This window comes from Gossypium hirsutum, chromosome D09, assembly GCF_007990345.1.
Source record: "Gossypium hirsutum isolate 1008001.06 chromosome D09, Gossypium_hirsutum_v2.1, whole genome shotgun sequence".
NCBI classification, from domain to species: Eukaryota; Viridiplantae; Streptophyta; class Magnoliopsida; order Malvales; family Malvaceae; genus Gossypium; species Gossypium hirsutum.
In genome coordinates, this window is record NC_053445.1 from 36,685,165 (window position 1) to 36,707,958 (window position 22,794).

The 22,794-nt window shown below is 32.0% G+C and overlaps 3 protein-coding genes across 3 annotated transcripts; 1 reads left to right on the plus strand and 2 right to left on the minus strand.

The window, feature by feature from the left end:
• The first annotated feature begins 3,968 nt into the window (after positions 1 to 3,968).
• Positions 3,969 to 4,857, plus strand: LOC107891592 (histone H2B type 1-P). Its single transcript, XM_016816437.2, has one exon. The coding sequence runs from the start codon at positions 4,024 to 4,026 to the stop codon at positions 4,681 to 4,683; it is 660 nt and encodes a 219-aa protein (XP_016671926.1). The 5' UTR covers positions 3,969 to 4,023; the 3' UTR covers positions 4,684 to 4,857.
• Positions 4,858 to 4,976: 119 nt separating this feature from the next.
• Positions 4,977 to 13,221, minus strand: LOC107891591 (uncharacterized). Its single transcript, XM_016816436.2, has 9 exons — positions 13,003 to 13,221; positions 11,490 to 12,570; positions 10,546 to 10,664; positions 9,374 to 10,075; positions 8,698 to 9,115; positions 8,101 to 8,266; positions 7,660 to 7,765; positions 7,373 to 7,556; positions 4,977 to 5,224 (listed from the first exon to the last, which is right to left on the minus strand). The coding sequence occupies exons 2-8, from the start codon at positions 12,300 to 12,302 to the stop codon at positions 7,439 to 7,441; spliced, it is 2,442 nt and encodes an 813-aa protein (XP_016671925.1). The 5' UTR covers positions 12,303 to 12,570; positions 13,003 to 13,221; the 3' UTR covers positions 4,977 to 5,224; positions 7,373 to 7,438.
• Positions 12,541 to 22,103, minus strand: LOC107892909 (uncharacterized protein At1g08160). Its single transcript, XM_041100215.1, has 2 exons — positions 21,618 to 22,103; positions 12,541 to 12,570 (listed from the first exon to the last, which is right to left on the minus strand). Exons 1-2 carry the CDS (start codon positions 22,101 to 22,103, stop codon positions 12,541 to 12,543), a joined length of 516 nt encoding a protein of 171 aa, XP_040956149.1.
• Positions 22,104 to 22,794: the final 691 nt, after the last annotated feature.

Below are 22,794 nucleotides of genomic sequence, written 5' to 3' on the forward strand. Positions count from 1 at the left end.
GGAACAACATTGAAGCTAAATGTCTACAGTGCCATGGCAATGTCTCAAGCATATGGACTTGCAGCTGAAAATTTTTATTTAAATTAAATGAGGCCTGAAATAAATTTTATATGCAACTAATCTTTATTAATAGTGTAATTATGTTACTACAAGTGTAATAAGGTCTTGAAATCATTATTAAAAGTTCAGTTTAAAAGTGTCTAAAATGATAAATGTATGTTTAGTGTTAAATGTAGTATTCATTGCTCAAGTTCACTCATGTAAGAGGTGTTACAATCATGCATAAATAAAACATCATAAATGAGCTTTAAACGTGTTAGGCTTTCTATAGCTACTGCTCATTTAACTTTTGTTGGAATACTAAGTACTTCCAATTCTGACTTTGGAGATAACTATTCTATCAAGTTCCCTGAAGAGATCTTGATCATTTGTCATGTGATTTGTACAAATGTTATATACAAGCTAGCTCTCATAAGTCCTTTTACTTTCAAAGCATGTTACAACAAACATTTTCTCCTCTTGGTATTTCTCAACTGTTGCACTGGCTTCCCCTATTGCTGTTGAGTTCTACGAATCTTCTCGACATATCTTTGCCTACTCCATTTGTTGCATTTCACATCTGTTCTTCACCAGCATTTATGCTGAAGATGATTTGTTTTTTTTACAATGAGGATAGGATAGATAAATTCCATTTGTCTCGTGGTCTTACTTGGCTTCTTATGAGTCTTTTTTATTTTATTTTATTCTATTTTGTAGCTTTCATTTGTCTGTGTATAACTGGCTTGAAATGCTACTTCTACAAAATTTTCTTGCCTCATGAGCCTCATTTGTTCTGAAGCCTAGAAAGTAGCTAGTAGCTCTGCCAAGGTAATACTTGATATATCTTTTGAATTCTCCAAGGAAGAAATTATAGCTTCATACCTTTTAGGAAGAGTAACCAAAATCTTTTCAACAATTCTTCTATTAGAAAAGTCTTTACCTAACAATCTCACCTTGTCTGCAATTGTAAGCAGTTGTTCAACGTAGTCATTTGCTACTTCAAACTCTTTCATTCTCTTCACTTAAAATTTTTGAACCAAGTCCATCGCTTGCATGTTCTTGATTCTTTCACTCCCTTCATATTCTTTTTTAAGTTACTCCTTAAGTTTCTGTAGCGGATTCAATTACATGATTCTTGTGAGAATTGATGGTGAAACTATATAAAATAAGCATGCCTTGACTTTAGCCTTCCTCGCCTTCTTCTCCTTATGATTCTTCATCTATGCAACTGTTGGATTGTTTGGATGTTATGGATCGAGCCATCGGACGATTTGTAGGAAAATTGTTTGGCTCAGTGGGGCTTTCCCCCTTGTTTTTGTTTCTTTATGCGAGTACCCTATGGTGAATGTGTGAAACTCTTCAAAGGAGTCACTTACCTTAGACTCATTCGAGAAAGTCTTAAATCTCTTAAAATTGAACTAATATCCCACAAACTATATTTCTCCCAAATTGGCCTCTTAAATAGAGGTTACATAGCTCAAATAAAACACTTACTAAAGTAATTAAAAGCAAATACTCTAACTAAGTAAAGACTCCTAATGATATAAAATACTCCTAAATAAAATCTTCTAATACTTCTAATGAAATAATAAATTGATCTCCTAATAATAATTAATTAATTGATGTCTAACTTTACTCTGCTCCAAGAAAAGAGCTTGTTCGCAAGCTCGAGATTGAATAGCTCATGCATTTTTTTGGCTCGTTATTGCACGCAAGGATATGTTAGTTCCTTTATGCTTCTTTGTTGCCGCACAACATCGTCAAGATCTTTGATTCCATCCAAATACTCTTTTTCATTGGTTCCTGAACGAGTATGATTTGTTATATGTAGCAAAGACCCTTTTCTTTTTGTTCTGTCACCTTTGCATGAGTTAACGTTTTAACAATAAGGGTTGTACTTTTTAAACCTGAACTTATTGTTGACATCCCTTCACACCCAAATTTGTTTTTAGCAATAGAAGAGGGAGTTGTCACTACCATGTTGGTATCTTTAGTACTCAAGCTTGTCTAGTGCCACGATTCTCTTCGCATGCTTATCATTCTTACTAGTTGTTACTTCTTTGTAAAGGCTTGTGCCAAATTCATTACCTGAACAAGGTTTGGGGGATTTTGCATATCTACATCAAGGATAATTAAGCCCATTAATCCTGCGGTAAACAAGTCGATGAGGAATTGCATAATCATCCTCCAGTGCTTGTCAGGCATCAAGAGCTTGCAAGTAAAAAGTATCCTAACAACCGATGTTTGGTAATATTCTCTATTGAAGACTAGTATTGTGATTGTGATTGTGACGCTTGTCTCTTCCATTTTACATAGGTCCTTCAAGATCACAAGTGTATAATTAACTCAAAAACAAAATTTAAAAAATTAGAAAATTTTAAATTATTCTAAAAATCTTACTTATTGCAACTGTATATGGTTGACTGATTTCGACAAATTATAAGGCATGAGTTACAACTCATCTAACCCAAACCCAAAATAAAGTCAACATGAAGCAATCTAAATCCTAAATTGATCTAAATAAATAAATTCACAAAGAATTATTCAAGGGTCACATCGTTCGTCTGTTCTAGTAGGCCCTACCAAATTTAGTCTGAGCTTGGATAAAAAAAAATTGATCTCGAAACAACCCAATTTGAATTCAATTTTAAATGATAACAAATATTTTAAATTTTAAATTTAAATTTAAGTATAAATATATATAAATATAAAATATATATTTGATTTTTTATTAACATTTTAAACAATGAAGTGAGCTTTTCGGCCATCCTGAAATTAGCCTAAGCTTGGATGTTTTCTTCTGTTTTTTTTTTTTTTTGGAATTAGATCACGAATCAGTCCCACCCATAACAACTCCAGACCCTAATCTAAAATAAGCTGAACACCAAAACAACTCAATCTTAAAAAAGACTAAAATATTTTAAAATTTAAATTAACCTCCAATCAACAAATTTATCAAAAACCATCTCTAATTACTTACCCTAGAACTCGTGTCACCCATCCTATGGGTTAGAAAATATCATTTTAAAATAATAGTATACTATGATAAAATTAAGTTAATAGGCATTTTACTAATTATTATTTATTATTAGAGAGAAAAAAAATCAGCTCTAAATGGCATTGTATCTTTAATGGAAATGATTTATTATTATAAAAAGAATTGATGGGTAGTTTTTTCTAAGAAATATGACATTAAGTTTATGTTATAATAAAATTTTGGGGGTGCAGCGAAGTTTGGGAAGATTGGAGCCCAAAATATAAATTTATGGTAGGATAATAATAATATCACTTGTGATTCGTAAACTGTCATTAAGCTCTTAATCACATAGTAACCGTCTTTTAACAGTTAATGACAACTGATAACCCAAGGAAACCAGAAACCTCTACATGGAAATAAAGTTACTTTCTCTTTTGTTTTTGAATTTTATACCATTCCCCTTCTTCAACCTTCTTTCTCTTAATAAAAATCCCCACATTATTTTTATATAAGTTATGTTGAAGTTGTATTTTATAATGCTTCATTTTTTCTGGTAGTAATTTAATATATAGACGTTGTAATTTGTCGATTAATGTCATTGTATTTATATTCTGATAATCAGTTACTCAACAATTTATATGTTACAGAATTGAAAAGAAAATTAGTTTAACTTTATAAAAAAATTAACCAATAACTAAACTAATTAAATTTAACTAATTTCATTATTTTTCTAGAAAAAAGAAATTCAAAATTAGACACTAATAATAACGCTTCTTTTACTAACAAAAATTACCCAACAACGAGGTAGTGGGTGGCAAATGGCAATGCTTTCACTTTTTAACTCCCACGTAGAGAATTGAATTTTGCAACTACTCGAGGAAGTGACACTTGCCATCCCACATGTCACTCTATAGCCATGTCTAATGCTGGTTATAAATCTGTTTCATTATAATCCATTACACTTTTGAACTGGATAAGAGTGAAAAGAAAGGAATATTGCAGGAAAAATGGCTCCCAAACGTCGAGCAAAAGTTGTAGTGAGGTCTACTAAGAAAATCGTTAAGGAAACTGTTCAAGTAGCTGTGATTGATAAAACAGAGGGAGAGAACAATGGTGATCAACAACAGCTGGATACGGTTCCTTTGGAAGACATAGAAGAGGCAGAAGAAAGGGTAATCACTGAAATTCCCATACAAGGGTCAACTGAAGACAAAGCAGAAAAAGAACCCCACAAAGTGGAAGCTCCAGGCGAAAAAAATAGAGTGCAAGGAGAAGAGAAAACAGAGCCAGTTCATGAGGAAGAAGAACCGAGGAAAGAAGAAAAGAAAGGAAAGAGAAAGAGAGGGAAGAAGAAAGAATTGGTGGGGCATGAAGGGTACAAGACGTACGTTTTCAGGGTACTGAAACAGGTTCATCCTGGAATGGCGATTTCATCCAAGGCAATGTCGGTGATCAACAGCTTGATGAACGACATGTTCGAGAAGATTACGAACGAGGCAACCAAGCTGTCACAGTACACGGACAGGAAGACACTGTCTTCGAGGGAGATTCAAGGGGCAGTGAGATTGGTTTTGCCAGGGGAGCTTGGCAAACATGCTGTGGCTGAAGGAAGTAAAGCTGTCACTAACTATGCTTCCTACGATATAAAACGCTCCAAATTGGTTTAGTTTTTCTAGGATGTATTACTAGATTGTAGGTAGGTTTTGATGTTCCTTGGTGTTGCCACCTTTGAATTTTGTTTTGTACTATAATTAAAAGGAGGTTGTATTTGTATGCAAGTTTGATTTAGGTTTTATAGGACATGTTTTCTACAACTATCATATAACAAAGTTCTTCATTTCCATGGTTTGCTTTAAAAGTTATTTCTATTATTAGTATTAAAAACCACGGCTTCTGCATTATTTTCAAGGAATGTTGGACTTAAAAGAAAGCAATATCAAGTAATGTTTGGGACACAGTATAATGATAAATCCTCCTCTCCAATTGATGGACATTTATGAGGACACATGATAAGATTTCGACACATATTAACAGACACAAATTAACCGCTATAACCATACCAAAAAAAAATCAAAATTTTTTAAAATATACAATTACATCTTATTATACGTTTTCAATAGTTGTAACAATTTTTTTTTCACAAAACGGTCTTGACAGTTGGGCAGCAGGAGCTTTCACCATGGACAAAATCTAATAAAAATGTACAACCTACAAGATTAAAAGGAATATTATCAAATTTTATATAAATTAAAAATAGTTTAAATATGATTATAATAAAATAAACATAGAACATTTCAAGATAAAATAAATATAGAACAATTTAGATACTAACTATATAATAAACAGAATACATAATTGTCTACCATAACTGTCTTAGACTATCAAAAAATTTATTCAAATCTTGACTGCAAAATATTTATCCGGATTAATGATACTAAAATAATGATTTTATATTTATAATTAAAAAAAATAAGAACTAGCCCTATGTAAACTAATTTCTTAGTGAAAAATAATGATTATAAGAAATATTTATTTAGAAAATAAGATATTTATAATTAAAAAAGTAAAGAAAATAATGAAAAGAGAGAAAGAACTTATAAAAAAAATGTTAAAAAGACTAAAACTGAGATGGATAAATATATTTATAAAATATTCACAAAAAATAAATGTAATTTTGATTGAAATGATAGAAATGAAAATATTAAAAATTATGGAGTTTAGAGTTCGTAATATATTTTTTAATTTCATATAAAAATATAAAAAGACAGAGAGGACCTAACAATATATTTATTATTTTTTATAATTATGTGATATTTGATAATATTCTACTTGAATTGAGACTTAATTAATACGTAACACCAACTCAAACAGTTATTTAATATAAAATATACATACTTCAATAATAATACAGACAATCATATTTCAAGAGAAAAGTAAATTAAATTTTAAGTGATGTCTTGTTACAACCAAAAAGAAAATAAGGCTTTGTTGACATAATTTTTTTCGCCTATCCTTTCTACTAATTTAGCAATACAATTTTATAGTTATTTTTAATTAAAAACAACTTAATAATATTATCTACATTAGTCCTTGTGCATTTTCAATTACTTATGAAAAAATTTTCTTTTTTTTTTATTTGTAAAATCTTACTTCTATAAAAATAACACAAACATCTTAGTACTTAACGTATAGCTTCAATTAATTAATTGATAATTTTATTATTATATTTAAATGTTAAACTAAAAAATGTTGAAAAACTATATTTTATAATTTTAACTAAACATTAAAAATTAAAATTTTAACTAATAGCTATTTAAAAAACTATGTTTATTTTCAAATATCACATGTAAATTAAACTAAAAATTAAGTAATACATATTAAAATACTATATTTTTTTAAAATATAAAAGAATTATTAAGTATTTTTCTTATACATAATTTTCAAAATACCTAATTAGAATAAATAATAAATGTTAATATTATTTTAACATTGTTCTATCACCCCTTCAGGGACATCCGATAAAATTGGAGCATTGTTCTATTAAAATATAATATTTACATAATCTTATTCATAATTATACATATATAATTACAAAAAAAGTAAATTAAATATTATCATAAAACATTTTATAATGCATAAATGAACTACATTAGTATATGCTAATGCTCATTTAAGAGTTTTACAATCAAAGTTTATTAATTTTAAATTAACATTATATGTTTATATAATAATTTTCAATAATGATTTTTTGTTTTTTCTCTTAAATTTTTAAATAATATATCATCATTATTTGGCTTTGAATATATTATCACAAATAACAATTAATTCAAGTTTATTTTAAATATTAAGTTTTTCATTCTAAACTTCTATGGATCATAATACAAATTATAAAGAATTTAAAAAATATTATTTTGTAACAAGTTTTAAAAAACAAATATAAATTATTTTAATTAAATATGCAACCAAACTCAGAATAAGAAACTAATTTTACTATTAAATTGGTGTCACTTGATTAAATACTTAGATATGTTTAATCAAAATTTGATCTTTTTTGTCTATTGAATTTGGTTTGTTTTTTAATAGTAGATGACACATTATTCTAATTTGATAAGTCTACCATAATCCATAATAATATTTTTTTACTTTGTTATTATTTTACTAAGTGACTTCCTTATTTTAGAATTGATGTCATTAAGTCACACCAAATTCAGCCAGAAACTTTATAGCAGTAGAAATAGACTGATAATGCATTAGAAGATTGGATTTTCTGTTTCAATCATATTCATACCTAATCATGGCAATGATCTCAGAAAGGGGAAAGAGAAAGGAGAAAGATAAAAAAGAAAAATAAGATACCTGGAGTGATCCTGAAGCAAAAGCTGATGAGAGATTCTATAATTGTTTCTTTTCCTTTTGTTCTTTTTATTGGATTGAGTAAGCACGGACGACCTCAATTACCGGTGCACGACACATTGGACACTTGGCTCCACTTTTGACCAATTCATTGCCACATTTAAAGCAAGCGCACATGTGCCCACATCTGTAATAATAATAATAATATGGCAGATACAGATATCATAACAAATGTTAAATAAGGCCTGAAATCTTATATGAAATTGGAGGACGAACTTCATGAGATTTACCTGTATAGTAGTGAATCGATATTGCCTTTGGAGCATATACAACAGAGCCCTTTCCTGACATTATCCCAATTGTGGGCATCCTTGGACGAGCTGTCATCAATCATCCCTGTGCAGCAGAATATCGTGATGGATAATGAACAAACCGGACAAGCAAATTATAAGTGTACAACGAACAAATTATAGTGTGAAAAAACATATTGTTAGGACATTAAAAATATAGTAGCTTAAACCCTGGTGCCAGAATCTTATTCCTCTTGATCCTCAAATGGGACTAATTAGGATAAGTAGTGCTGCTTGAGGGTTATAAAAGTAATCAAAGAGAAATAGTGCCACTTGTAAGAGACCAAGGAGAGATAAAAAGAAGAGGGAATCACTTTCCGGGATAATCCCGAAGGCAAAATTACCCGATTGAGCAGATATGATAGGAAAGAAGAAACAAACCTCGTGAACCAGCTGAACGGTTGAGGGCAGCAGAGACTTCTTGTCTTATTGATCGCTGTAAGTCGAGTTGCATTTCCATGCAGGCCCCAAGCATCCTCTGCATGCCATTCATCCTTTGCTGCAGTCTTGCCATGTCCAACCTCAAATCATTAATGATATCCCACTCCTGCACCAAATTAGCAACACGGTTCAATTAAAATGGAGACCAAATGAGTTAGATAGGTCAATCTGAATTCATCCATTCTGCAAGCTTGCTGAAACTTAAGTTCACCAACAAGGCATGATTATTATGAGATCACTACATTAGCAATATCAAGCAACAATTTTCAATTCAACAAACAAATAAAAAGAAACAATATGGTACAAGAAATATTGGATTTTGACAATGAGAGCAGTGATTAAACCCCTTGTTTGGGACTCCAATGACCAGGGTTTGAACCCTGTTGAATTCCCCTCCCCAATTTGTAATGTACCAAATAAAAAAAATGGATTTGGTTAGAAAAATATACTAACAAATTAGGATAGTAGAGCGATCAACTTTTCAAAAGATAACCAGAACAGAAGAAAGTTGTGGGCAAGAAGAAGAGATGTACGTACAATTCCAAACTGCTGATGCACATCATGTGGAACCCAATTATAATGGTATGAATCCTGGTCCCAAAGTGGTTGCATATATGTCATCCTGGGTGAAGGAAGAGCAAGTGGAGGAACCTCGACATCCCCTTGACCCTCGTTCCGTTCCCTGGTATGCCATTCTATGTATTGTTCTACAGAAGCAGGAGTGTATGGCATCCTAGGTGAAGGAAGAGCAAGTGGAGGAACCTCAGCATCTCCCTGACCCTCACTCTGAGCCCTGCTTTGCTGTTCGACATCTTGTTCAACTGAAGCAGGAGTAGCAGATGTTTCATTTAGCTCCAAGTCAATATAGAGATGATTTCGCCTTTCCCTAAATGATTGCATCAACTGGTCAAGACTCTCACGGAAACCACTATGAAGAAGAGTAGAGACACTTCTCCTACAATATTAAAAATAGGTTGTATTAGTAAAATAACTGGTCAACACTCAGGTCTGAGTGTCACTGTGAGATACAGTTATGCGTCTAACAAGGGTATGTTTAGCTTTTTCTATATTTTCCTATGCATTTGTATGGTCTTTGGAGGAACATATCCCATACTGATGTCTGAATATGTATCAAAGACAGGTTTCGGATAGAGGTGCTTCAAGAAAAATGAGAAGTTAGAGCAAAGTAGAACCAACAGTTACAGAATTACACCTATCTAACAGTTCCCTGAGCTCCATACTCTCTACATTATCTTCAGGAAAATAAAATGCGTCTGCTCTCCCACCGGGTTCTTGATCATAAGACCATTGCAACCAATTCCGTGTTGTCTCAAGCAAGCTACCATCGTCATTCCCACCATCTTCATGGTGCATGCCAGAGGCTTCTTCATTATGACCATCCATCGATACATTATACTCAACACTAGCTTCCTGCCACATTGCGTCTTCATTTTCCTGATCATCCTCCTGCAGTTGTTCAACTTGAGAAGCAGATTCTTGCCCACTCTCGCCATCTTGGGGAAAATGTTCATGAGATGCTTCACCAACTTCTTTTATGTTACAATGTTCTCGAGCTTCATTCTGTGAAGTTTCAAGGGATGACTCACTAGCATTAGTTTCTTTCCAGTCCCCATCCAGGACTTGTCCAGTAACATCTCCGCTTTGGTCCTGCCAACTTACATCTTCAACAACATCAGCCACTAAATCAGTTATACCATCCAAAACACTCTGGTTGTCAGTTTCCTTGTTCTCACGTTCAGATTGTCCATTTAAAATATCTATGACTTCATTTGAATCATCAACATGGTTTTGTTCTGTTCTGTTACCCTTAGTGTCAGAGTTAGATGGTGTATCGCAATATTTACTGCTTGCAGGACCACAACCAGAATTATCCAATCTGGAGAAAAAACCTTCCCTGAAAAAGGGCACGGTTTGCAAAATGTTACTGCCAAATGGTGAAAATGACATCATATAAATCAGATGAACAAGGAATCGTAAACTTATTATCTAGTTCAATGACCATCTTTGTGAAGTTCCTGCAATCAAGAATCAAAATGTCCTGACATTGCCATTGATAAGGGACGTCTCACATGACAAGTAAATTTGAGTTTTTTGAGTCAAATCAATAGAAGCCGCATTATTTTAAGCTTCTGTGAAAACATCCAAACTAAATTAGAGGTCTAAAGTCCTTGTCTTAAATTCAAGAATCTAAATCCAGCTTTAGATTTTCATGAATAGTCAGGTGAAAATGGAAATAATAAGACTAGAACTACATTTCTCTGCTTGAGAAGCTGGCAGCACAACTTCCGCTTGCTTAAAGTTTATCTCAAATTAAGTTCCATAAAAAAAATGCTTACAGAAAAACGAGTGGAATTCTTTCAGTACCTTAGACCAGATACGGTCTGTTTTTGTCTTAATAGGCCTAATTCACTGGCTGCTATGGAGGTAGATTTGTCACCAGCAACCCTTTTGTCATTTCTCAAGAATCTACCTCTCAACAATGACTGCAAAAAGAAAACACGATATGGAAAAAAGGAATTACAGTAAAACCAGTCCATGTTCAGTAATGTAAAAATCAAGATGATGGAACATTAAAGATAGGATCTTTATGCCCTTGATCTAAAGATACCAAGCTAAACTAAACAACGGTTGCTTTCAAACAAATCACACATATAGAAGATCCATAAACATTTTAAAAAATTTGACAGCCTTTTAGTAGCCAATAACAACAGACATCTAATAGCCTAATTCTTTTCAGAACTATAAATCTATGAACCATTTAATTTCCAGAACAAGCTACAAGCTAATAGCGAGTAACATCAACAGCCATAAGAAGATAAAAGGGCAAGCAGTTGTTGAAACAGTCATGCTAGTATTACTTTTTTCATTAGACATCTACTCTCGTTAGTATGATATATGGACTCTCTCTTTTCCATATGCATCTCATAATTGCAAAGTAGCTTCTTTCAAGAATTTTAAGGGGAAAGTATAACCAACACATCTAATACTGTTGTTAGAACATGAAATACACTTAAAAGATGACTTTTAAGCTACTGGGGCAATTGAGGCAACTAGCAGTCCCATTGCATGAACAATATTAGCTTTGTGATTGACACCAGTCCAATAGCTCTCAAAATCAAGCAAAACAATTTCAATTACCAACAAGAATCTATAAGACCAAATAACCAAGTTATCATCTACCTTACAGTGTTTTTCTGTCTTCGTTTATGTTTGAAATTCTGGAAGAACATGCACAAAATGAAAAGATATAAAGACAATAGCCAGCCACCAAAGAAAAAATGGCAATACTTTTAAAGCATCTAGTATACCTGAATGCGTTTGCGATGGGCAAAATTTGATACAGCCCGAAGCTCCAGCAAACCCTGAACCTCTGTTTGCCTTTCTCCCGCAGCCTTTTTAAGCATATCAAGCAGCGCCTGTCGGCCACATAATTTCCGAATGCCCCTATGCACATGCTCAGTTCGGTCTTCATTCTGGTTAATCTCCAATCCATCAAGAACATGTTCAATACCGGCACCAGCATCAGCCGCTTGCTCTTCTCTACTCTGAATACAAACACCTCTCTGCAGACTGTTCATCTGCACACACTCCCTTATAGGTCTGATTCTCTCCTGCTCAGTTTCACCAAGCAACTGGGCCCTTGAACTGTTATTTCTACGGGAAACATTAGATGTACGTTCCCTACCACCACTGTTCATCCACTCCCGAAAGATTTGCCTTACCCTTTCCCTTTCAACTTCGCCCAAATCAGATGAGTGTTCACAATTAAAATTACTTGAATCCGCATTCCCACTCCGTGACCTGAATCGATCTTGGGACCATTGTCCAAACTCATTCACACTCGTGCTCATATCCTCTGAAACAACAATATGTTCGCCATTTTGGCTGTCAGAATCAGTCATCGAGAGGTCATCAGTCCTTTTTTGGAGCATTCTTTTACTTCCTCTCTCTTGAGCGTGACTCACCACATGCTCATCCTCCAGTTCCCGCCACATCTGCAAGATTGAGGATGCCCGGGTGCTACCATTTTCCCGCCTTCTTGATCTTGATGGTTGAGACTGAGACTCTCTTGGAAAAGAATTTTCGAGCACAGAAACTTTGTGTAGACCAGCAATAGCCATACTGCTGCAATGTCTAAACTACCAAACTCTTTGTACCCACAGCTTTAAATGCTTGGAAGGATAATCAATACTTCCATAAACACCTAAATCTAGAAAATCTCGTCCTCATTGACCTTAATCAGCATTTGCATCAACACTATCAATCTTCAGAGCAAACACACACATAATGAACAACTAGGAATCTTAGTTTTTCTTTTCCTAACTTATTTTCATAAAACAATTGTAACACTCTTGATACTCATTCAACTTCCTCAATGTCACGTCTCACCTGGATAAAATAAGGTAGAAAATAGAATTAAAGAAAGCATAAAGTATTTACAACAAACTCCACCAAACACGATAAGAAACTATAATCTTAATTGACTTACAGGAAAGAAAAATTCCCTTGTTTGGCCGCTGAGAAAATGTAGAAAGATAATAATAAAAAAATCCAAATCTCAATTTTTACAGTCTCACGCCAAAAAAATAAAAATACAGGCGAGCAGACACACACGCATACACACAAATTAACCTTTTCCAATTTCTTAGAAATTCAAATCTAATGTTCTCTTCTTCTTCTTTTTTCTCAAAATTCTCAGCAACCAAACAAGAAAAGTAACATTGCCAAACTACATTAAAAAAAAACTGAAGATCCGAACAACAACAAAACACAATACACGCCACCAATTAAAGAGCGAAAAATGAAGAAAAAAAAACGTACCGTAGAAGCTTGAGCTCTTTGATTTTCGAAGGAAACGAAATCCAAAGAGAGACAAAAAGAGAAAGAACTGGAGAGAAATAGAGGGAAGAAGAGATTTTTTTGTGAATAATAGGAGAAAAATGGGGACACGTAAACTTTTTTTTATTTTTAATTGGCTATTTTTGTTAACGGACCCTTATGGTCCGTTTATTGTGGGGCTAATTATGAAAGATTCCAAATTTTGGATTTAATATTTTATGAATTTGGAACTTCTTTCACGAATTCGCTGTTTGGGGTTGAAATTTCAAAATAAAGGTCTGGGAAGGGTAATTGCGGAATTTCAACTAGCGAGGGAGAAATGAGGATGACCGGTAATTTCGCGGCGTTAACAGCAATTCAAACACTCTACTTCTTTTAAAAGGTTTTGTTATCCAGTTCTTTTTCTATTTACATATGATAATTTTAGATATAATTTATTTATTTTATAAAAATAATTTAAATATTTTTAAATGCAAACTCAATTAAATAATAATAATTATCATAAGAACATTTTTATCTGGTTGTAACTAATGTCTCATTATTTTTTTATGTAAATATATTTTTACTTACAACACGAGTGTCCTTATGATGAGATTAAAAACACACATCTATATTTTAAATACGTTTTTACGTGCATATGCATGTGATAAAATTTCTATATTAATAATGCTATTGATTGAGTTGGTGTCACAAGTCAACTCGACACTTTCTTAAAATTGATGATAACACCATGATAAACAATTGTGGTGCATTTAGTTTTCTTAATACGATATATTTGTAAGTTTAAATTTCATTTTCCTCACCATTTATTCTGTTCTTTAAGATCGTACATATTTAATGTGTTATTATTAATCAGTTTTAAATCCTACATTTTATTATTTATTGTATTTTATTTTTAAACACCCATATTTATTCTAAATATATGATTTCCACACATATTCAAAAAAATATTATTTTAAATATAACTAGAATTTGTGATTATTTAAATAAATCCTTAAATTTTTTTATCTAAATAAACCTTTTTTTAATCTATACTCATAAAAGCCCTTAATTTTAATTACTTGGCATTATTTGATGACATGTAATTTAAATTAATAAATTACATGGAAATTAATTGTTGATTTGGATGGACACATAAGTAAAAATAATATTTTCTAATTTTTTCCTTATTTTATATTAAAATTAATTTTATTATGGTTGAAGAAAATCATTAAATTAAATTTTATTATATGCAGCATATATGATGACCAGCCAAAAGGTTAAATATATATGGTAAGAATATTTGTACGTGAATGACAGAAGTGATAGTTTTCAAGTTGATCTTGAGATGCTATCTCTTGTTATTATAGAAGACTATGTTGGAGAATTGGGGTGAATAAGCCATTTATTTATCTTAGCATACCTATCGTGGCCTGTACCTACAGTTTCATGTTGGTTAATGATGATTCTAGGTAACTGATTTGATAAATGTTTTGGTTAAATGTGGCATTGTAGATCTGTATTATTGATGTTCCTGAGTTGTTGGATGACAACCCTTTAGTCCCTAGAGGTGAAAACTAAGGAGGCGATATAGATGGTTGAAAAAATGAATCTGGCAAGGCTGGTATTGATGTTAACAATGTTGAAATTGAACTTGTGAGGCATGAAGATAGTGTAAATATTGTCGAAAATATTGGTGAGAGAGTACATGAGGTTCACGATGAAGAAGATGATATGCGAGTAGTACAGAATCAGGAGATGCTTTATCATTTGATGTTGAGTTTTTGAGTGAAAATGAAGATGAGGAGATTCGAGGAATAAATAAATAAATAAGAACCAATACAAACAGTAACAAAGTTACACAGGAGATGATTTTGAGGACTTTAATTCTCCAAATGTTATCGTGAATAATGGTGTCGAAACTGACAGATTCAAAGGTCTTTTGAGGGTTAGTAACAGTGTTGTGAATGAGGATTTTAGTAAAGATTATGTGATTGAGTACATTAAATTTATCAATAGTTGGATGACTATCAATGTAATTAGATTCAATCAGGAGAATTATGAGTTACGGGAATTTTGAACATTAAGGTTCTAAGAGGTTAATTTTAGACTATGCATATTATGTTTTAATTCCATGTTTTTCTATGTTGAATGTGTGAAACTAACATCGTTTCCGTAATTGTATTATCGAATGTAGCTAAAGACGAAATTGGAATCATAGGAGACAAAGGGAAGTAAAAGGCGATCACCGAGTGACGACTCCGGTTTGTGCTAGCATAATTTGTTTTCCTTACATAAATTTATTAAGTATCTAGGCTTAAGAAATTACCATGATAACTTGATGATATATGTGTATATGGGATGTTACTTGGATATGATGGCTTCAAAGTGATTTATATGATATTATGATATGGAATGATGTTAGTTGAATTGTTATGATGGAAATATATGAATGATGCATGTTATGATGTTGTACGATCTTTAATACGTCCTATTAACAGTGGCAAACATAATTTGAGTATAGTTTGCATGCCAATTACGGTCTATTATGTGTGTGGAGTCTTATGGAGGGATATGATTCGATGCCTTCGAGCTCTATATGTAACAGCTTGAATTTTAAGTGGTAATGGAAACGATGATTTGAAGTCACCAATTCTGATGAGTAAGCTCATAAATTTTATTATTTAATATTTACGAGTTAAATGTGATTTTAGAAAGATTTGTGAAATAGTAATTTGAATTTAGAATGAATTATTAGGTTAATTGGTTTTGAAAACGGGGTATCGAGACCTTGATTTTATAAACCAAGCCGTAAATATTTTTATAAATATTTAAGGAGTGTCATTAAGGTAGTATTAAAGTTTTGTTAGAAAATTTTATCGTTTCGATAGTTAATTAATTAAAAAGAACTAAATTGAAAAATGTGCAAAACTTGCTAAAGTGATTAAATAGAATAAATGGTAAATAAGGGAGGACTAAAAGAGCAATTAGACACCCAAGGAATGGCTGACGCGGCATAAGCAGAAAAAAAATCTTGGAATTAGGTGATTTAAGGGCAAAATTGTAAATTTTGTGAAATTAACTTAAATAAATTAAATTCTAAACTTTTCTAGGCTATTCTTCTTCTAATTTTCAGTCCAAAAATGCCATTGAAGGTCCTCTAAGCTGGTGTTTCATATTTTTTCATCAAGTGAGTTCAATTCTTGCTCTTTTCTTGTAATTTTTGTGTTTTTAAGATTTTTACAATTAGGTCCAACTATCTAATTCATTAGTTTTTTATTCTATGGGTAATTTTGAAAGTTACCATTGATGGGTGCTGGATTTTTATGATGAATTAACATGGATTTGAAGTTTTAATTTTGTTATATGATGATTTTATCAAGTAATTTCAATAAAAATTGATTTTAGGACCAAAATTTGAAAAAGATTAAATCTTAGGGTTTGGTATTAAAGTTTGTTTATTAAAGACTGTGCAATAGCTTATAATATTTAGATAAATTATTAGTTGAGAAAAATTAGCTTATTTTGATGAGTTAATTGGTGATGGACTAAATTGCAAAAATTGTAAATGTTAGGGTAATTGTGTAATTTCAAAATTTGAAGGGTATAAATTGTGAAGTGGACTGAAGTTGAAATATATGCTAATGAATGAAAAATTTTACATTCTAGATCAAGAGCTCGTAGATCAACGAGAAAAAAAAATTAGCCAAGTAGTCTCTGAACTACTACCAATTTTACAATCCAACCCAAGTAAGTTCATATGGTTAAACTTTCATGATTATTTGTTAATTTAGGAACGGTATAATGTATTTATTCATATTTTTTTGTTGAAAGTAAGATTATTGTAAAAGTATGAAAATTAAATTGAATGTTTAAAATGAGTAGAACGCAGGATTGAGTACGATCATTCTTTGGCAAAGAATGAATTAACGGATAAGACCATGGTTGGACCATGGAAATGTTTAAATGTAAGACCATACCTGGGCTATGTCATTTTAATGAAAAGACCATAACTGGGTTATGGCACCTTGAACGTAAGACCATAGTTGGACCATGGCAGTATAAATATATGTAAGACCATAGCTGGGCTAAGGCATTCTGATGATAAGACCATAACTGGGTTATGGCACTATAAATGTAAGACCATGGCAGGGCCATGGCAATGCATGTGTAAGACCATAGTTGGACTATGGCACAAAAAAAAACGATGTACTCATATTCGTAAGCCATTCTTCGATTCAGAAAGAAATGGTAAAAGACTTATAGATTTATAGATTATTATTGATATCTGAAGGAAGTGTGTTTATTGATTATATTGTAATTGACAGGGAAAAATGTATGATTTATTTACAATTTAATTTATCATATTAAGTTCGGTAAAGCCAATGTTTAACCTATTGAACTTACAAAGCTTCATTAAGTTTACTCATGTTGTTTAATGTTCTTATAGATTAACGTGTCGTCGGAAGATCGGATCAACACATCAAGCTACACTATCCAGTTTAATTCGGTAGTTTTTACAATGTAAATTTTGGTTTATATGGCATGTATAGGGTTGAATTGGCAATGATATAATTTGAAATGTGGTTGTGAATGATATATATATTGTATGTATGTTTATGTAACTAGTAGTAGATTTTGATAAACCAATGAGATGGATTAAATAGGTAAGTTTAAGAATTTGAGTATTTAGGATGTATGTCATGCTTAAAACATGATATTTGGCTTGAGTTAATTGCTTGTTTGGGATGTATCGAGATATTAAAATGTTGTGTATAGGGTGATATCATAATGGGTGAGAAAAATGGTCTTAAAATGGCATATTTTCGTCTACACGGGCAGAGACACGGGCATGTGTCTCAACCGTGTGTGACGTACGGCTTGGCACATGGGCGTGTAGTCTGGTCAAGTGTCCCCTGCACCTTGAATTTCAAAATAGAATACCCAGGTTTTTACTTACGGCCTAGCACACGGGCGTGTGGCTTGGTCGTGTGACCCCTGCACCTTGCACACGGCCTAGCACACTAGCGTGTGGTTGGTCGTATGACCCAAGTCAGAGAGTTACACGGGTAAGGACACGGGCTGGGACACGGCCGTGTGCCTCATATCAAATGCCCACATGGCCTAAGACACGGGCATGTCTCCTGGCCGTGTGAGCCACACGGGTGTGTGTCCCCCGCTTCTAAGAAATTTTTTGAGATTTTGGAAAAAATTCCCTGAGTACTCGATTTAATCTCGATTCATTTGTAAGGTGAATACTGAGCCTCGAGGGTCCATCTAAGGGACAATATGAGTGTTATATGATTGATTCTTAATATGTGTAATAAAGGTTAAGAAATGTTCGTATTTAATTCGTAAAGTTTGGTAATGTTTCGTAACCCTATTCCAGTGACGGATAAGGGTTAGGGGTGTTACACTATACTTATGTATACCTTGGTATGTTGGATGGTTATTCATTTATGAGCCTATTGGTGTATTGGATGGACATGCTCTTACAACTTCACTAATGTGCAGGATGGGAACATGCTATTAAACTCCTGATCTACACCACAGAAGTTTGTGTATAATGTTTTAGATTTAGCATTAACAAGGCATTCTTTTTTGGTTGTCTATTGAATCTCGGGCTTAGTCACTCTTCCATCTTCAGTGTCCATTATAGGTGGCTCCCATCTTGTGAGGATTGAATATCAAGCTTTTTCACCAATAGATTTGATATAGGATTTCATGTAAGCCGTCCAATGAGGATGGTGACCAATCACCAACGTTAGGGATCGAGAGGTAGATAATCCTTCCATAGCTAGTGATTAGCAACATCAAGAATCTACACTATTATGTTAAGTGGGAGGCTCTGATACTAATTGTTGACCAGAAAGAAGTAATCGATTAATAAGCTAAATATAAAGACAAGTGACTGTAGAAGTTGGCACTTCTCCAAATACTACGAAAACACAAAGTAAACGAGGAACAACAAAGTTTGTTTACACAATTCGGTTTCCCTACGCCTGTGGAGCCTAACTCAGTGAGAAAAACACACCATCTCTAAACAACTACAATTAGTGATCATAAATTTATCACACCCCAATATAATTCCTCACTATTCTACCTTTTAAGACTGGACCTCTCACCACTAAATTCTTTCCCTGAAAACTTAGTCTATAAAACCACAACACAAAGGTTTTACAATCTTAAATGCACTCTCTCAAATAATGTTCCTCACTTGAACAGATAAGTACTCTCAATTGTTCACCGTACATCAACTTATACAAGCCTCTCAATTATATAGAATTTTTCGAGACTTACTAACATAATGAAAATCTATCACAAACTCTATTAAATAACAACTAAACTAGTTGAATACAATATAATAATAACAAATAAGGTAAACAAGGACTATTGGAATATGTCTTCAATGTTTTGATCCAATCCAAATTCCTTGATCTAAGAGATTTGATAAACTCGATTTGATATGATCTGATTCTCCAAATAAATTTCTCCAAGTAATGATTTTCATTAATGGGCTAAATATAATCCACGATCTTGACTTAGCCCAAAGATATAATTCAATAATTTGTCAATCTCTTAAATATAAAAATTTGATATTTGCCGCAGTGGTAAAGGAAGTGGGCACTTCCTTAGACACATCTCGATCATTTTATATCTTTCAACAATATTGTTGCTATTGTTATATGTTGTTCATGTTGTGTAGTCTAGATTGTTGGTAATCAAATTGAGTATAAGACTCAAAGTTATGACAATATTCAACCATCTTTGTTTTGCTATGTCAAATCAATTCCTACAAATGCAATTCAGATAAATTCTAAAGTAATTAAAATTTCGAAAGTAACCATTTTGAGAGTTTTAAAAATTGATCAAGAAGATTTAAATATAATTAAGTTACCTGTCATGTAAGTTCCCATTTTATAATTTTATTTCTATTTTTCAACACCAGATTCCTTACTTCAAGAGTCTATGATGGTTTACGAACTTTCTTCATGTTAACTCGGTAAACTTTAAAAAAGAAAGGCCAATGGAATGCTTTCTTTTGTAAATATGGCTGCCTACTCCACGTAGCTGAGATGAGTCGTGAGGATTTTAATAAATATCGTCCGAATGTAAAAAAATTTAATCAAACTTTTAATATTAAATTCACATCTAATTAAATCTTTTTTATTTATTAAAATAATTATTTAATTATTTCGTTAGCATTATCATTATTGATCATGTTGATCGTTGACATAAATTAACAGACCAATTAAATGGTGAAACGTGATAGTGTAATCTAATTTTTCTCATAAAAATGATTAAAAATTTATAAAAATTAGAAAAACTAAAAAAATTATAAAATACAATATTAAATATTAAAAATATTAAAATTAATATAAACTTATTAAAATTATAAATATATATATAAATACTTATAAATATTATAAAAACATAAAAATTTATAAAATTAATAAAACTTATTTAAAATTAAAAAATGTGTTAGAATTCTTAAAAGATATTAAAATTGATATAAACTTATAAAAATTATAAAAAATCATAAATACTTGAACTGGACCGATTAGCCCAAAATCGGTAAGAGTACTGGTCCGGGGAAAGCCATTATATTGGTTAACCTGAGAACTAGGCGGTTGAATTGATTTTTTATTTTTAAATATTTTTATCAAACAAAAATTTCATTATCCAACTATTAGAATATGTCAAAATGAAATTCTAACCAAGATTTTCAGAACCGGACCGATGGTCGAACCAATCAGACTATCGATTTGCCAGTTCGACTGATTTGTCTAGCTCAATTAAATAAAACATTAAAAAATATAAAATATAAACAATATTTTAAATATGTTTTATTAATTTTATATTTTTTTATAATTTATTAGATTCTTTTATATTTTTTTATAAATTTTATAACTTGATATCAATTTTCATCTTTTTAAATATTTAATCATTTTTATATTTTTGATAATTTTTTATTTTTATGATTTTGTCTATATTTTTTTATGATTTTTTAATAATTTTATGGGAAAATATTAAATTTAAACCATAAGTCGTCACGTCACTATTTGATTGGTTTATCAATTTATTTTAACGATCAACGAAAACAATGACAAAAACCTTTAACAGATGAGCTTAATTAATTATTTTAGTTCATGGTAGAACTTAATTAAGTACAAATTTAATACAAGAACTCAATTGATTATTTTAATTAGCAGAATGAACTTAATTAGGTGTGATATATATATATTAAGGATAACCAATAGGGACTGTTATCAACTAAGAATTTAATAACACATTTTTTGTCCAACCACCTCCAAGTAGTTTGAATTACTGCAAAATAATTCAATTTTTTCTTACAATGACGAGGTGTATACCGGTTAATACATTTAATTTTGCATTTTGTGAGAGCAAGTAAAAAGAAAAACAATTTTCACAAAGGACAAAATGGCAACATTAGAACACAAATTAGCCATGTAAAAATGGGAAAAAGACCAGACAAAACAAAACTAGAGTTCTACTTCACATGGTACATTCTCAAAATGTCTAGACCAAGAAAAGTGCAGTTTCACCGAGGGACACACAATTTTTAGAGTACGATGTTTCGACTTCCACATACCTACCTTGAATCGAACCCTCGACTTGTAATGAACGTCAACTTCGATCTCTCCAGATGATCTTTCACCCCTGAGGTCCTTATACGTCGATGGCGACAGTGCCAAATTTTGAGCCACGAGCTTGGATTCTACTCGAGCCGTGTCCCTATGAGGTTGATGGAAAGGATCGATTGTATCAAACGCGAGAGTTTGATCTTTGTACGACACCACAGACTCCATGGAGTCGTAGTAGACGGAAGTTTTGGTATTGGGATTATATGCCATGAGCACAAAATCAAAGGTGGCATTGATATGCTTATTGTTGAGGTTGAAATGTTGGAGTGAACCATTTTCAAGGATGTAAACCAACCTTTTAGGCCTAATGACTAACCAAGTGATGAGGACGGCTAGACCAACAAGAACAATAAGGGTTAGCAAGCAAACGGCGACACATCTTACTAGGTTAAAATGCTTAACTGGCTGTTGTGTAGCTGGTGCTGTATTACCAGCCATTTTTGAGGGACAGTTATGATTTGGATGCTTGCTACCTGTTTTATACAGGACAAAAAGTTGGCAAATATTTTGCCTAATCAACTTCTTCAATATATATACAAAGGCGAAGGGAATTCTGAATGGTTTTTCTTTTTCATTTTCCCTATTGTCTTTGTTCTTTATTGATTCCCTTGGAGGGACTTTAAGGTTTCTTGAATGGAACTCAAGACAGATTCATTTTATGTTCTTTTCTTCTCCTTCAAATGATGCAAGATTCATTGCTGTACTCACTCCTTGCATCTTAGGCCAAGCTAGCTCAAGCCTGCAGCTGGGGTAATATCCCAATAGAATTTATATTTGATATTCATTAAAAATTTTAAAACTAAATTCACCTAATTTTATTTTTAAGCATTTGTTATCATTTTGTTAACATACATTATAATATATATATATATAGCAAACATTAACCCATATATATATACTAATTTGCTTTTAGACTTTGGACCAACGATGAGTGGAAGAATAAACTTTTATATAAAGTATCAATTTGAAGTCTTAACAGGCTTTGCTTGTAAGATAGAGAGATAATTGTTAAAAAAAAACCCAAATTGCTTATGTGGAGAAGCTTAGTGATTACTCTTTGGATGGACGTTTATTTTCAGTATGGTACGCTTAATTTTTTTTTGTCTCACGTTACAATATTGTAACACCT

Excerpts from the sequence above, each read along its gene's own strand:
- LOC107891591 (XM_016816436.2), bottom strand. The coding sequence starts at position 12,302 with ATGGCTATTGCTGGTCTACACAAAGTTTCTGTGCTCGAAAATTCTTTT. Across the intron at positions 10,665-11,489 it reads CCCATCGCAAACGCATTCAG|TCATTGTTGAGAGGTAGATT; the intron begins GTATACTAGATG and ends TTCTTTTTGCAG. Across the intron at positions 10,076-10,545 it reads CAGACCGTATCTGGTCTAAG|GGAAGGTTTTTTCTCCAGAT; the intron begins GTACTGAAAGAA and ends GCCCTTTTTCAG.
- LOC107892909 (XM_041100215.1), bottom strand. The coding sequence starts at position 22,103 with ATGGCTGGTAATACAGCACCAGCTACACAACAGCCAGTTAAGCATTTT. Across the intron at positions 12,571-21,617 it reads AGTCGAGGGTTCGATTCAAG|GTGAGACGTGACATTGAGGA; the intron begins GTAGGTATGTGG and ends TATTTTATCCAG.
- LOC107891592 (XM_016816437.2), top strand. The coding sequence starts at position 4,024 with ATGGCTCCCAAACGTCGAGCAAAAGTTGTAGTGAGGTCTACTAAGAAA.